This window comes from Mustela lutreola, chromosome 8, assembly GCF_030435805.1.
Source record: "Mustela lutreola isolate mMusLut2 chromosome 8, mMusLut2.pri, whole genome shotgun sequence".
Classification (NCBI taxonomy): domain Eukaryota; kingdom Metazoa; phylum Chordata; class Mammalia; order Carnivora; family Mustelidae; genus Mustela; species Mustela lutreola.
In genome coordinates this window covers 46,548,255-46,565,237 of record NC_081297.1, presented here as the reverse complement: position 1 = coordinate 46,565,237, position 16,983 = coordinate 46,548,255, and the positions used below count along the sequence as shown (strand labels likewise).

Sequence of the window (16,983 nt, the reverse complement as noted above, 5' to 3'; positions counted from 1 at the left end):
TCTTTTTCTGTTTTGTGGGGTTTTTTTTAGATTTTATTTATTTATTTGACAGAGAGAAAGATCACAAGTAGGCAGAGAGGCAGAGAGAGAGAGAGGGGTAAGCAGGCTCCCTGCTGAGCAGAGAGCCTGATGCAGGGCTCAATCCCAGGACCCTGAGATCATGACCTGAGCTGAAGGTAGAGGCAGGCACCCCCATTCATACTCTTTGGTGTACTCTTTGGTGAGTTGTTTGTGCACATCTTTTGTCCATATTTTGACTAGGTTGCTTTCTTCTTCTTATCAAGTTATAAGAGCTCCTCATATATCCTGAAAAAATATTTCTATTAAGGAATTAAGGAAAAGAGAATTCCTTATATATTCTGGATGCAAGGCTTTTATCAGGTATATAGGATTTGCACACATTTTCTCTTTGTCCTTTTATTTGGTATTTGGCTTTTTATCTGGTTTGTCTTTTTATTCAATGGAGTCTTGAAGAGCAGAAGTTTTTAATGATAAAAATATACTTGATCATTTTTTGCCTTTATTGCTTGTATTTTTGATGTTATATCCAATAAATTCTTACCTAACCCAGTGGTTTTCATCTGGAGGCAGTTTTGCCTTCAGGGGACATGTGGCTATGTCTGGAGACATATTTTGTTGTATCAGCACTAAAGGGAGTTGCTAGAGGCCAGGAATGCCACTAAGCATCTAGAATGCTCAGGACAACCGGCAACAAAGAATGACTTGGCCCAAAGGTACATAGTACAAGATTAAGAAACCCTGACCTAACGCAATGCCATGAAGATTTTCTCTTTTGGTTTCTTCTAAATGTTTGATAATTGCAGCTTTTATGTTTAGGTCTGTGATCCATTTTGAGTTCATTTTTGTGTATAACTAGGTAGGCATCTAAGTTCATTTTTTGCATATGGATATGCAGTTGTCTCAGTATCATTTGTTGGAAAGACAATTGGATATCTGGCCCTTGAATTCTCCTTCCCTTTATAAAACATCAATTGACCATAAATGTTAAGGTTCCAGCTTTCTTTTGATTAGTGTTCCAATGATATAAATTTTTTTTATTATCTTACTTTTAACTTACATGTATCATTTGAAGAGAGTTTTTTTGTAGGTAACATATAGTTGGGTCATTTTTTTTTAATCCATTCTGACAACTGGTGTGTTTATACCATTTACATTTTAGCCTAATTATTGATATGTTTGGATTTGGGTCCACTGCTCTCTTTAATGTGTTTCCTTTTCCCCTATTTGTTGCCTTCTTTTAGATTATTTAAGAAATTTTTTTTAGTATTCCGTTTTAATTTATCATGTTTTTTACTCTATGTTGTTTCTCTAGGGATTACAATATACACTCTGAACTTTCCAGAGTCTACATAGAATCAATAGTTAACACTTAAATGGTGGTGTTAAAATCTTACTAATACATAGGCCTCTTTACCTTCACCCTTACATTGTGGTTATTTTATATAACCTTACATATATTGAAAAAATCCTTGGACAATATTATTTTTGCTCTTAACTATAAAGCATACAGCCTTACCTTATTTTATTTCACTTCACTTTATTGTGCTTTGCACATATTGTGTTCTTTACAAATTTGAAGTTTTGTGGCAACCCTGAGTCAAGCGTGTCTGTTGGCACCATTTTTCCAACAGCATTTGTTCACTCCATGTCTCTGTGTCAATTTGGGTAATTTGGGTAATTCTCACAATATTTCAAAATTTTTCATTATATTTGTTATGATTATCTGTAATCAGTGATTAAAACTCTCTGGACACTCAGATGATGGTTGGCATATTTTAGCAATAAAATATTTTTAATTATGTACATCATTTTTTAGACATATGCTGTTGCACACTTAATAGTGTAAACATAACTTTTGTATGAACTGGGAAACCAAATAATTTGACTCACCTTACTGTGATACCACTTAATTGTGTGGTCTTGAACTGAACCCACAGTATCTTCAAGGTATGCCTATATTTTAAAGAACTAAAAAAAAAAAAAAGCTTATTTATAATGAGATTTTTACTGTTTCTGTTGTTTTTCATTCATTCCTGATGTTTCCAGCTTCCTTCCAACATCATTTTCCTTCCGTCTAAATAATTAGAACACATTTTAAGTTTTCTTTAATCTGAACATTCTTTTGGACCTTATTCCTGAAGTAGAATTTTTTATGTAGAATTCTGATTTGGCAGTTCTTTTTAGTGCTTCAGAGTGTTGTGTCATTTCCTTCTGATTTCTGTGATTTCTGATCAGGAATCTGCTGTTATTTGAATTGTTCTCTTATAAATAATGCAGTGTTTTCTCTGGCTGCTTTCATATTTTTTTCTTTAATTTTTAGCAATTTAATTATGACAGGTGCTAAAGTGGATTTCTTTGGGTTTATCTTATTTTAGGCTCACTGAGCTCTTTGAATTTGTCAGTTATATATTTTGGCAAACTGGAGAAACATTCATCCATTATTTCTTTAAGAGTTTTTTCTGCACCACCCTTTTCTCCTCTCCTGGGATTCTAACGACATAAATGTAAGACCTTTGGTATTCTGTCACAGGCCCCTGAGCTCTTATTTTTTCAAAGAGATTTAACTGAAGGAAGTTTAATCACTCATGTTGTTCAGTGTGGTGCTGGTGGTGGTGGTGGTTTTTCTCTACAAATCGGTCTTTAAGTTCACTGACCACTGACTTTCCTCTCTTATCTTCATTCTATTTAGTCCATTTGGATTTGTGTTTTTTAGTTCTAAAATATTCATTTGGTTCTTCTTTTATCTTTCTTTCTTCAGACTTCGTCCTTCCATTTGTTTTAAGAACATGCATATGTACTTTCAGTCTTTCTCATGGAAACATCCCTTTTGGAAAAGCTCCTAATATTTGGCCTGTTTGTTTTCCTTTTCAGTCTCCGAGAGTCAGGTGCAGAATACACAAAAATCTGGTTACTGGTGGCTGGGTGGCTCAGTTGGTTATGCAGCTACCTTAGGCTCGGGTCATGATCCCAGCGTCCTGGGATCAAGTCCCACATCGGGCTCCTTGCTTGGCAGAGAGCCTGCTTCTCCTTCCTCTGCCTGCCATTCTGTCTGCCTGTGCTCGCTCTCGTTCCTCTCTCTCTGACAAATAAAATCTTTTTTTAAAAATCTGGTTACCTAGAAGAACGCCAGTGTACTGTATTCATATGGCTAGAATGTTTGCTTTGGCTCATTTTTCCCATTTAGAGCTTGGCGCGAGAGCTAAACATAGGGTTCCCAGACCTGGGCATGCATGTTGCTTCTGCTAATTTCTAGCACTGTATTACTGACAAGTCTCTCCACCTTTCTGGCTGCACCTTCCAGGGCCTGAATGGATCTCTGAGCATTCTCAGCTGTTTGTTCTGTGGGGCCTGGAAAGCACCACATGCATTTGTCCTCTGGCTATTTCCCCCCCGCCCTTGTCTGGCTTTGGGACGATGATGGAGACTGTTTTGTGACATTACAGTGAACTTAAGAACTTTAGAATTCTTAGAAAACGGGACCACCATTGACCAAACACCCACTGGAAGCAGAAAGATTTAGTCTTACTGGGAAATTGTATGTTCCCTATGATGGCCAGGTGGATGCTAACATCCCTTCTTTAAGGATGATAGTACTCTCTTCTGTCTGACAGGCTGCATACTTTCCAGTTATGGAGGTCGTCTTAGCATCACTGCTGTTTTCCAAGGTCTGCCCAGCCTCTTTGTTCTAGCCTTGGCAGGCCCTTTCTCATCTGCTCCAGGATGCTCTGCCCCTCTACTACTGCTTTTCTTTCCTTTCCACAGCTACTTCAGCTCTCGGCTGCTGCTGTGGACAAAGGACGCAGCGTAGGTGAGGTCCTGCAGTCAGTGCTGCGCTATGAGAAGGAGCGACAGCTGGATGAGGCGGTGGGAAATGTTACGCGACTGCAGCTGCTGGACTGGCTGATGGTGAACCTGTAATCGGCGCCCACCTACTGCTTTCCCCCTTTCCCCTCCCTTAGTACCTCCACAGCTCCCCTCTCCATATCCTTACAGAGCCCTAACATTATCTTCATACCACTCACATCAAAGACATGTCATCTTATGCTAGCCACTGGATTTTGCAGATTTTCCTGTCCATGCAAGCAAGGACACAAGATTAAAAAAATTACAATTAAAGGGCTCCCGGTGTTTGGTTTCCTTGGGATCCAATGGGACAATGAGGTAAAGAAACTTCAGGGATTAAAAAATTATCAGAGGGATAGCAGAAGAAAAATAATGCTGTCCTGAGAGGCCCTGGCTAAGGTCATTCATCCTATTTCTAGGTATCCGATCGAGTCCGCAACTTGAAGATCCCCTGCCTTAAAGTGTTCCCAAGAATAAGCAGTTACAATTTATTTTATAACCATGTAAATCACAGCATATTCTCTATTCAGCCTGAGTCATTCTAATTATGATATTGAGGATATGGCTGCTTCTCCTGTCTCTGTAGAGTTGCAGAACACTTGTCTCCCTCCACTTTATCCATGGTTGAAGATAGATAGTGTCAAAAAAGATCCAGAAGATCTGAATTCTATTGCCAATTCTGTACTTTTCTGGCTCTAGGACCTGGGATAGGTCCTAGGAAGTCACCTGTTAGGACACTTCTCCCATTTAATATCCATATCACCCCACTTAATAGGGCATTTTCTATTCTTATCCTGACCTTTCTATGGAATTTTATTGATCTTTCTAGAAACTTTTCTCCTTTGGTTTCTAATTTTTGGGTTGTTTTGTTTTGTTTTACATCTCTTGGGGACTCTAGTTAACTCCGTCACCCCCGGCATATTTATCTTTCCTACTCTCTTTTGACCCTCTGCTATTCTCATTCTGTTTCACCTCTCCTGGGTGATCTTATCCAAACCCGCTGCTTCAATTATCTGGTGTCCTCCTTCGTGAACTATTACACAGTAATTAAAATGAAAACTATAAAGCCAGGTATATTTTCCATGTTGTTTATGAGGTTATGATCTTAAGAAGTTTCTTATAAAATTATATCTGTTCTACAATTAGAATCATATAGAGATTATATATTCATATAGAGAAGAACTAGAAAACCAAATAAAAGAGATTTTGAGGATGATGGATGAGTGAATATATCCTGTTGTTTATTCAGCTACCCCTCCTCTGGGAAATAATCTGTCCCCTACTCCGTGGTGCCACCATCTTCATAGTGTGGACTTGCGACCCAACCCGTCTGATCACAGGATCCCAATATCTCAGACGTAGTGCCTGGTTCAAGTCCAGTCATTTCTGAGATTTTCCTGCCAGCACTGCATCTTTTGACTAGACAATGGTGGTCACTTTAACTTCTGGGCAGAACTTGTCTTTAGAATGAAAACCACAAAAAGAAGAAGGGCTGAGGGGGAATCTGAGCCCTATGACCTCATCTGAATTTTTAGACTCTACAATGTCTGAAATCACACTTACCCGCCCTGATTCCCCAATTACGTAAACAAATAAATGTCCTCTGTTGCTGAACCTAGTTACAAGCTAAATTCAGCGATTTTATCCAAACCCACTGCTTTAATTATCTGGTGTCTTCCTTCATGAAATATTACACAGTAATTAAAATGAAAACTCTAAAGCCAGGCATATTTTCTATGTTGTTTATGAGGTTATGATCTTAAGAAATTTCTTATAAAATTGTATCTGTTCTATAATTAGAATCATATAGAGATTGTGAAAAACTAGTTTCTCATTTTCAAACAAGAATCCTAACAGGTTAGCTGTCTTGGAGAAAAGAAAAAAAATTAGAGTTCTGTTAGTGACGCTATGACATTGAGTGCTTACCCCTCCGCCCCCATATACATACATCATTTTATCTGGTTCAGGGCATAAGGAGGGAGTGTAGGTGCAAGGACATTCTCATCATAATAGGAATCATGCTAACTGGCCATGTGAATAAAGTTTTTTTTTTTAAACAAACCTTTATGCATGAAAAAACAATCTGAAATATTGTACAATATAAGTGCTGTCTCTGATACAAATCATTGGTGGAAAGGAACAGGACACACTTTCAGCAAGGGTCATACAATAGGTGGTAAAATATTCATGTTCTTGGGTGATGAGTTTTTACTTTGTTTTCCTGGGGAGGTCTTGGACTCTTCTGGTCCAACAAATGCCTCTGGCTTTCCGGAAGCTTCTGTTAGTTGAGGCAGCGGGTCAACTTTAGCTGCCTGCTGCAGAGAGCCCTGCTGATCACCCGAATTCTGAACCTGCTTAGTGAGGCCACATTTTATTTTGTCTGTAGTGTCTTCTTTGATGATCAGCTCTGCCGAAGGTGAGAGAAGACAGAAAGAACTCGTGTTCAGATGTGAATTATATTCTCCCCATTAGACTGTAAATCACTTTGGGAAAATCCTGGTTGTAATGATATGAAAACACACATTCTATGTGCTTTACAAATGAATAATGCTTAGACTAATGCCAGTGCTTAGTTACATTTATTAATTTCTCTGATCCTTTCCACAACCATAGAAAATAGACATTATTCCCTTTCTCATAAATGAAAAAACTGAGACATAGAGTGGTTAACTAAATTGCCTAAGGGCCCACACATGGTAAGTGGTAGAGCCAGAATTTAATCCCAAGCAACCTGAGCCTGGTAACCATAAACAAAACCACGAGGCCATATTGCATATAAAAGATACCTGCATAATGCTATACTCTGTCTGATAAAAATTCAAAAGGTAGTTCTAGGTTGGGCAGAGGAGGACACAGTGAAAGAAAAGAAAGGAGGAGAAAGGGAATTGAAGACAGGAGAAAAGTGGAAATTTGTGATGACAAGGGGGCAAGAAAGAAGCAAACCCACGAGTCTCCTGAAACAGGTTAAATCTCAAAAGTGAGAAATGGCTGGCAAGTAGTGATGTAGTCAGAATAATTATCCAAGGTTGAGTTCAGAGAAATTGACAGGAATCCTCTAGAGATACCCAAGCCCTGGACTACAGGAGGAGGACTGGCTATTTGAAGAGCTGTACCTTTTACGTCCAAGTGATGATGCCCTTGAATCTTGGCCTTCCGAGTTTCAGAGGGGAGACAGAGACTGGCTTTCCTCAGGGTCTGGGGCCTGGACTGTGGTTTGAGATTCCGTGGCTCATGAATCCAAGCATGCTTGAGGGCCTGGTCAGGGGTCATGCGAAGAGAAGGTTCCCATCTATATAACAAAGGCCAGCATGGGTTATTGTTTTGCTTCCCTTTCTAATGTTGAAAACATTTTAAAAGACCCCAAAAAAGAACCTAAATAAGATATAATAAAAATGGTTCATTCTTAAAGAACCCATTTAAACCATATTATAACTCAAAGATAGCATCTTAGAATAGAGATTACAACATATAAAAAGTACCTGGAAGCGATTATAAAGACAATCTTTGTGTGAAATTTGCATGACAAACCAGGGAATATATTAGAGCCCAAATCTTCCAGGGTTCCTAGGATTTCTTGCTCAAGAAATATTGTAGAAAATCTTAACCATATCTTAACCAATCTTAACCATCTCAATAAACTGAGATCAAAACAAAGAGATGCTTAATTTCAAGTTCCAAACTACAAAATCTGGGCCTTCAAATATATCTTATACAACATGACAGAGTGCTAGAATATTAATATTATAAGGAGATTTGGGTATAATTTAGCCAAACAAAAGGCATCTGACAGAACCTTCAACATTGAATCCTTCTGCCATTCTGGAGTATTTTTAGTGACAAGGAGCTTAGTTACAGAATTAGCTATTCCAATCTTGATAAAAAACAATTCTTCAAAGTTCATTTCTATTGATCCAAAATTCACACTTCCCAGGAACTTTGACACTAGTAACTTTGACCCAGGTTCTAATTTTACCCATTAACATTACAATAGTCCTCCCTTACCCATGGGGTAACTTAACCCCCATGGATGCCTGAAAGCACAGATAGGATAAAACTCCACATTTACTATGTTCTTTCCTATACATACATACCTATGATAAAATTTAATTTATAAATTAGGCACAGCAATATATTCACAATGATAACTAATAATGGAATAGAACAATTATGGTTTCAAAAATGCTTAACAATTATAGGATTGATACAGCTAAAAAGGCACCTTAGGAATACATTATAAAGAAAAAGAAACTGAGGCCCAGAGAGAGACAATGACTGACCAAATATCACGTGGCTAATCTATTTGCCATTTAGTGGAGACACACTTGCAAAACCTCTTTTAAAAAAGGGACACATGCACCCGAATGTTTATAGCAGCAATGTCCACAATAGCCAAACTATGGAAAGAACCTAGATGTCCATCAACAGATGAATGGATCAAGAAGATGTGGTATATATACACAATGGAATACTATGCAGCCATCAAAAGAAATGAAATCTTGCCATTTGCAACAACATGGATGGAACTAGAGCGTATCATGCTTAGCGAAATAAGTCAAGCAGAGAAAGACAACTATCATATGATCTCCCTGATATGAGGAAGTGGTGATGCAACATGGAGGCTTAAGTGGGTAGAAGAAGAATAAATGAAACAAGATGGGATTGGGAGGGAGACAAACCATAAGTGACTCTTAATCTCACAAAACAAACTGAGGGTTGCCGGGGGGAGGGGGCTTGGGAGAAGGGGGTGGGATTATGGACATTGGGGAGGGTATGTGATTTGGTGAGTGCTGTGAAGTGTGTAGTGTGTAAACCTGGTGATTCACAGACCTGGGGATAAAAATATATGTATATAAAAAATATATGTTTATAAAAAATAAAAAATTAAAAAAAAAATAAATAAAAAATAAAACCGTTGCTCTGCCCCTTTAAAAAAAAAAAAAAAAAAAAGAGTGACAAGAGCTAGTGTTTTTGAAACACTCGGCATTATTCTAAATGCTTTATGTACTATTCCTTTTTTTTCATTATGACTTCATCAAAATACAGAACCTAATTTCTAAGAGTCAGAATTAGCATACAGATTCTAAAAAAGCTGTACATAATAAATGCTTTATAAACCATCCCTTCCCTAATCCTTTCATTTAGGCTGTGAATCCTAGGGGAAGGAGGGGTGGAAACCATACACTGGGTGTGTATGCAAACAGTTACAACATGCAAGAGGTTTACCTCAGTTCCTGAAGCAGAAGCTATTTAGAACTGGTCTATAACTTTGCTGCCCAGGCAGTCTGAGAACAAGAAGGCAAACTCTACCCACACACTAATCCAGGGTAAGTCATTGAGCCTCAGCTTCCACATCTCAAAATGAAGCAAATCCTCTGCCCTGCTAATCACCCAGGAACAGAAGAGAACAGTCTGATAAGGGAAAGTATTCTACAGACTTTCAAGCTCTATGGTCAGTATTTTTTATTTTTATAACTATGTTCCAGCCCCAGACTTTTCACCAGCAAACATGTGGGAAAATACAGTGTTTTAAGAGGAAACCCAGAGGCAAAGACACCCTTGCAAACTCACACCAAACACCTTCTGAGAAAGTCCAAGAAGCTTGTGTCGTAGGTTTTCAGCACCACCGTGAGATCCTTGGAATCCGGGTATCTTTTTTTCCCCCTGTTGTTGGTCATATTTTTAGGAAAACCTTTGGAATCTTTAGAGATACAACATTCTGTGTTTAGTTCCATGTGTTAATATACATTAGTCACATCAAGCTGTTCACTCAACCATGCTGTTTCTTGGAGGGGTCTTTGCAGCTCTAGATCTGTCACACTAGCCCCCTCCTCCACACACAAACACATGACTTCCATCTCAGATGGAAAGAGTCATATGTAGATTATGCAATGAATGCAATTAACCTTTACAAATAATTTTCCCCCATTCAATATGTTCTGAGCCTCCTTCCCACCTCCCCAAACTAAATGGCTTAACCTTAACCAGGGTACAATAATAATTATAATGAATAATAATAATAATAAAATAAATCTGAAGTGACAAAAACACTCAGCTCTGAACAAAAAAAGGTATTGTCTATTCTTGGATTATCTATGCCCTTGCTCCTTTCCCACTAACCCAATAAAATAAGAATATGGAAGTATAATAAGAAAGTCATTGTAGGAGAGTCATCTGCTTTCAGAACCCTTTTATAAGCCACACAAGCAAATCAATCTCATTACTTTTTTATAGCCACATCAAAATTCTGTCCATAAATTAGAATGATTAAACTTGGTTTGTTGCTTAAGATACAGCTTGGAAATGACTTCTTTCAGTTATTTTTATTGATTAAAACTCTCACCAAATGTATTTATCATGCCTGGAAAGAAGTCCTGGAGATGGCTCCAGAGGTTTCCCTAGAAAATTCTATGCAGTGCTTTGAAGGTGAGGTCACTCATCTGGACATCATGTTCAGAAAAGTTATGCATGTTTAGAAAAAGTGACCACTTATGCTCACACCTTGTAAATTTGCATATGGATAGATGTGAATATACACACACAGTTTACACATTGTACTGACTCCTCACAAAAACTCAGTGGGATTCACATGCCATATTCTAGGAGGTGCATAATGAAGCCCTTCTATTACCTTTGTAATCAGTGCAACATGTGGGGCCTGAAAAAGAACATCTGCTCACACTGAATTCCTAGAAGAGACCACGAATTTGTATATGTGTGTATAGACAAACATGGGTATGTATATTTACAGACATAAAAATGAGCTGGGGATATTGCATAGGGCATAGGTACTGTGAACTCCTACAGAACTCCTACAAACCCCTTTTCCTTTTTTACTATGACACCAGTGCTCCCATTGGATCCTACGTTGCTCTTTTACAAAAGACTGGATATTCAGGCTCACAGGCATAAATGACAGCTCCTAAAGTAATCACTACGTAATTGTTTTTCTTGTACATGTTTCCCTCACCTATCTGACACTCCCCCATATTTAATAAATCTTTATTTCTCCATCCCCTTCCTGTGATCTGGAGCACCTAAATATCTTACTGCCTTTGAAGCAACATCATTTTGCTGCTAACAGGGGGTGTAAACTACAAGTAGCTGGGGGTTGAGGAGCTGTTGGCAGCCCAAATCTGGGGAAGGGAGAGTCAAGAGTTGAGGTGAACTGTTTCTCAAACTTATCAAAAGAATCACAAAGATCGTTCGTCAAAAACATAACAGACTCTTCCACCCCACCTCAAATCTGCTATATCATAGGTTACACAGGAAGATCATAAAGTTTAGCATTTTTGTCATGTCTCCAACTGATTCTTATAATCAGATAAAGTTTGGGCAATGCTGAAGAAGATGCCCATCCCGATAAAGCCCTTTCTTATGCAGGAATTGAAGTCATGTGGATATTGCTACCAAAACCACATCATTATTCTAAAGCCTCACTGATGATAAAAACCATTCTCTATGAACCAGACCCTCTTACCAAGATGCCCTATATCCCTTTACTTTCAGAAGGACACTGAAAGTATAATCTTAAATTTAGTGTTATAGGCTTAAGATATAGCTCTTCCCACAATGCCTTTGGCAAGAGGGAACAACAATATCCTCTTTTTTCCCCCTAAATCCTTTGAAATCCAGAAGGTTAAATTAGAAGTGATGAATGCTAAAAGCATATCTGGAATTAAAAGACCAGTTGCATTGTTCTATGTATGTTACAAACAAGTCAGCTGGATCTTCCTGCCTCCCATCAGACTACTCTAGAAGAAGGGTTAGTGCATGGGCACTGTTCAAAGGCAGCCAGGATGCTGACTGTGCCCAAACGGAAGGTTTTGAAGCTCCAACCATGACTACAAGATGATGTCTCAACGATTTAACCATTAGAATGGCAAGGGACTAACCAATCAGAAATGATGATAGCTTTGGTACTGAAACAGGGTCATGGAGGCCCCTCTGCTTGCCAGGGCTTAAACTTTTAGTTTCTAGATAATGGTGAGTCCAACGGGTCCTGGGAAAGGGGCCAGGGAACCTGTAGCTGTGGAAGGGGCTTTTTACCAAATGGTGCAGAAGTAGCTTACATTTTAATCCCCACATGACTGAACCAATGTATACTGACTGACCATCAACATGACTAAACCCTTTTTGTCCAGGAATTCCCCCATCAGGGTATTTTTAACTCTTTTATTGATAGGACAAGCTGTGGAAAGAAAGTAAGAGATTTGCCCCATTTTGAAGGCACTCGAGTGGAAATAAGAGGTGAAAGGGCTAGGAACGATGGCGATTCCACAACCAATAGAAGCCTAGAAACTATCCTGATGAGACTGGCTGGTCAAAAATGTCATTCCAGATGGTGCAGAGCCCGTATCTGTGTCTATCTCATGTCTGGCTTCATTCCACTTGGCCAAACTTCTAGTCACTATGGATTTTTCTACATAATAAACCCTTAGGTTTTTGTGGGTCTTTGAAAGGGTTTTAGATATGGGACTGACTTTATCTATTTGTACATAATGCTCTGGAAGCCCTGCCTCCTTGGACCTTGTTGATCTGCCTGTCAATCTCACAGCACCAGTCAAATAGAAAGGCAGAGGATCAGAAAATCCAGAGCCTGGGAACTATGATGGGGGGTGGGCAGCATGGGGCCATGGAGGAGGCTTAATTCCAGCAATTATGTAACTGTCCTATACATAACTGGCAAGTCGCAACATGTGCACAGCCAAACTGTTCTAACAGCCTTTATTTACCCATTTTATAGCAAAGTTGTGATGATTCTGGCATAGAAAAGATTTGGAGGATTAAGAGATTTTTCAGCAGGAAAGAATGATGTTTCAATAATCATAAAATGTAGCAAAGAAATTTCCCACTATTCTTAGAAAGAAGCTTCTGTTCTTTGATTTCCCTGCACAGTACATTGAAAGGGCAAGCTGCTTGCAGAAGCAAGGAGACTTTACAGGAAAGGGCATCATTATAGGCTTTGAAGTTTCCATTTCTGCTGATCTTCTGAGCAGGAACCTGGTCATTTTTATGCCAAGACCTCCTTTCCAATGTGACTTCCCCATCCCATTTCCATCGTGCTTTCTGGAATCACTTTTCAGCAACTTTTTCCTTTTCTAGCAGAAGTTCCTAATCACAGGTTGCCTTTGGGATGGGCCCAGCGCAAGAGCACTGAATGATGTTTAGGTGTGGGGGGTACCTCCAAGGTCTATGAGACTTCATCATCACAATTGGAGAAAGAGCATTAGACCTGGGACTTACCAAAGAATGTCTGTCTCCTGGAAGCCGTCTGAATGAAGTGGGTTGGTGGCAGGCCCAGCACCTTCAACAAGTACAATGCAGTGGGTTCACTCTTGTGGAGTCACACATTAGAGCTGGATGGGACTTTGGCCAAATTTTGCTTCTACAGATAAGGATCCGGATCCGGGTATATTAAGTGATAACCTCAAGCCAATGAGAAAAAGGCCCAGAGCATAGGTCTTCTGACGCCTAATTTAGGGCTTTTAGAGTATCCTGAGCATCAATATCAGTCATGTTATTCTAAATAAGCATTAAGACCAACTGGAGGTAGCCAACTTTTAATGGCAGCCAGATCTCAGTGTCAGAATAAATAAACCATTGTATGTGCTGACTACCCTTGAATTAAGGAATGACATACCCCAACTCTGAGAAGTGGAAATCACCAGATGAGTATCAGTCTACTATATGAGAAAAGAAATGTGCACCACTTACTTATTCACCTTTACCCACTGCAGCCTATAGGGATACACAGAGACAGAGCACAGGTGTCATCCTCAGCCCTGGGTTACCTATCCTTGCAGCTGGGTTCCCAGCCACATCCATGCACAACCCTATCCTCCTCCTCCTCCGCAGTCTCAGTGACACTGAGATGAGGAGGAAGCTGAATCAGTTCTGGGCCAAGGGGACCTCAACCCAGATCCCATACTTCCCCGTTCTTCTTGGTATTAGAAACAGGATTGGTTCAAGAACGCTTCATTAAATCATTCGTCATCAACCTTAGAAGCCAAGTACTCTGATCATCTCATTTTAGAGTGGTCCAGAAGGGGGAACTGACTTGCCCAATAGAAAGAGCTCAGACTAGGCTCCATTTTCCTGATTCCCAGGCCAGTGTTCATTCCATCATAGATATCATTTATAACTACTATCACCTAAATTATGTTAATACTTATTAGTTTCAATCATGAAATGAAACTATGTTTAATAATTCTCAAGTTTATGTGTGTGTTTCTCTGACCAGCTATTACTTTGAGTCGATCTAGAAAATAGAAATTTGGGATGGATAGACAGATAAACAGATATTAGATAATTAGGGAGACTAACATACACATACACACACGCTTATGTATATATGTATATATATACATATATACATATGTATATATATATGTGTATATATATATATGTGTATATATATATACATATGGAGAAAGGGAAATTAGATCTTTGTTCATAGTCAAAATATCTAAAATATGAAATTTCTAATTTTTAGGGCTATTTTCTCCTGTTTTGTCTAATTTAGCTCCATAACACGATGCTTTTAAGAATACATAATAAATCATCATACAATGAGTCTTTTTTTAATATTATATTAGTCACCACACAGTACATCATTAGATTTTGAGGTAGTGTTCCATGATTCATTGTTTGCTTATAACACACAGTGCTCCATGCAATCCATACCCTCCTTAATACCCATCACGAGGCTTATACATCCCCCCCAAACCCCTCCCTTCTAAAACCCTCAATTTGTTTCCCAGAGTCCATAGTCTCTCATGGTTCATCTCCCACTCTGATTTCCCTCTCTTCATTTTCCCCTTCCTTTTCCTAGTGTCCTCCATGCTAATCCTTATGTTCCACAAGTAAGTAAAACCATATGATAACTGACTTTCTCAGTTTGACTTAGTGAGTCTTGGAAAGACTTCTTATTGGAAGATATTCTTTCCAGAAAGCTGGGATAGTGAATGACTACTGACTGAACAATACATAGATTTGGATAGGTGTTATCTCTGGTTTTTACGTATTTCTGAGTACATTTGAAAGACTGGTATAATAGTTTAATTTTAAAATGTCACTATTCTAGCAGAAAGAGAAATTAAGAAAACAATTGCACCAAAATACTAAAATATCTAAGAATAAACTTAACCAAAGAGATAAAAGATGAAAAAATGCTTAACATCACTAGCCATCAGGGAATTACAAATCAAAGCCACAATGAGATACCACCTTACATCAGTTAGAATGGCAAAAATTAACAAAACAGAAACAACAAATGTTGGTTGAGGATGCAGAGAAAGGGGAACCATTTTACACTGTTAGTGGAATGCAAGCTAGTTCTGTTTCCAACTCTGGAAAACAGTATGGAGGTTCTTCACGATGTTAAAAATAGAGCTACCCTACGACCCAGCAATTGCACTTTTAGATATTTACCCCAAAGATACAAATGTAGTGAAAAGAAGGGGCACATGCACACCAATGTTCATAGCAGCAAAGTCCACAATAGCCAAACTGCGGAAGAAGCCCAGATGCCCTTCAACAGATGAATGGATAAAGAAGATGTGATTCTATTTACATATGTGTGTGTGTGTGTCACATTGGAATATTACTCAACCATCAGAAAGGATGAATATATACCATTTGCATCAACATGGATGGAACTGGAAAGGAATATGCTGAGGGAAATAAGTCAAGCAGAGAAAGACAATTATTATGGTTTCACTCGTATGTGAAACATTAGCAACAGCATGGAGGACCATAGGGGAAGGGAGGGAAATCTGAAGGAGGAGAAATTAGAGATGGAAACAAACCATGAGAGACTATGGACCCTGGGAAACAAACTGAGGGTTTCAGAGAGTAGGGTCATTGGGGGATAGGGTAACAGGGTGATGGGTTTAAGGAGGGCACGTGTTGTGATGAGCACTGGGTGTTACATGCAACTAATGGATCATTGAACACTACATCAAAAACTAATGATGTACTATACAGTGCTAACTGAACATAAAAAAAAAGAGAAAGACCTGTACTCTAAAAACTCTAAAACACTGATGAAAGACATTGAAAACAATACAAACAAATGGAAAAATATTCCATGTTCAAAGATTAGGAGAATAAATACTGTTAAATATATATATATGTGTGTGTGTGTGTGTGTGTGTATCCTATACTATCCAAAGCAATATATAATTTAATGTAATCATTATCAAAATACAAACAGCATTTTCACAAAATTAAAACAAATAATCCCAAAATTTATATGGAACTGCAAAAGACCCCAAATAGGAAAAGCAATCTTGAAAAAGAAGAACAAAACTGGACATCTCACAATACCAGATTTTGAGATAAACTATAAAGGTGTAGTAATCAAAACAGTACAGTGCTAGTGCAAAAATAGTCACATGGATCAAAGGAACCAAATAGAAATCCCAGAAATAAACCTATGACTATATGGTCAATTAATCTTTGATAAAAGAGGTAAGAATATGCAATGGAAAAAAGACAGGATTATACCAGTGAACAAAGATATTTGGACTATGAACAAAAATCTAATTTCTCTCTCTCTCTCTCTCTCTCTCTCTCTATATATATATATATATATATATATACATATACACATATTTATTTATATATTCTATATGTGTAAGTATATGTAGTTTATATTTATGTTAGTCTTCTTAATTATCTATCTAATTTCTACCTATTATCTATCTATGCATCTATAGATCCCAAATTCCCATTTTCTAGATCGACTCAAATGGTGTTAAGAAAACTGGACAGCAACATGCAAAAGAATGAAAATGCATCACTTTCTTACACCATACACAAAAACACTTAAAATGGATTAAACCTAATGTGAGATCTGAACCCATAAAAATCCTAGAAAAGAGCATAAGCAGTAATTTCTCTGACATCAGCCATAGCAACATTTTTCTAGATCTGTCTCCTAAGGCAAGGGAAATAAGAGCAAAAATAAACTGCTGGGACTACATCAGAATAAGATACTTCTTGCACAGCAAAGGAAACAATCAACAAAACTGAAAGACAATCTCCCAAATAAGAAAAGATATTTGTAAAGGACATATCTAATAAAGTGTTAGTATCCAAAATAGATGAAGAATTTAC

At 38.2% G+C, this 16,983-nt stretch overlaps 2 protein-coding genes across 7 annotated transcripts in view; one reads left to right on the top strand and one right to left on the bottom strand.

Annotated features, from left to right (window-relative positions):
* The window catches only part of AKAP3 (A-kinase anchoring protein 3), a 32,187-nt gene extending 28,050 nt beyond the window's left edge, over nt 1–4,137 (top strand). For all 4 annotated transcript variants that reach the window (XM_059184561.1, XM_059184560.1, XM_059184559.1 and 1 more), the window contains one exon: nt 3,784–4,137. In XM_059184561.1, the coding sequence (XP_059040544.1) occupies nt 3,784–3,939 (156 nt within the window). In that variant the 3' untranslated portion in view covers nt 3,940–4,137. The remainder of the gene's footprint in view (nt 1–3,783) is intronic.
* A 1,470-nt stretch (nt 4,138–5,607) lies between these two features.
* The window catches only part of DYRK4 (dual specificity tyrosine phosphorylation regulated kinase 4), a 50,967-nt gene continuing 39,591 nt past the window's right edge, over nt 5,608–16,983 (bottom strand). For 2 of the 3 annotated variants that reach the window (XM_059184563.1, XM_059184564.1), the window contains exons 12-15: nt 13,108–13,168; nt 9,433–9,562; nt 6,978–7,153; nt 5,608–6,271 (exon numbers count right to left, since the gene is read on the bottom strand). In XM_059184563.1, the coding sequence (XP_059040546.1) occupies nt 6,027–6,271; nt 6,978–7,153; nt 9,433–9,562; nt 13,108–13,168 (612 nt within the window). In that variant the 3' untranslated portion in view covers nt 5,608–6,026. Of the gene's footprint in view, nt 6,272–6,977; nt 7,154–9,432; nt 9,563–13,107; nt 13,169–16,983 lie in introns of those variants that run through there. The other variant, XR_009356594.1, reaches the window with a different exon arrangement.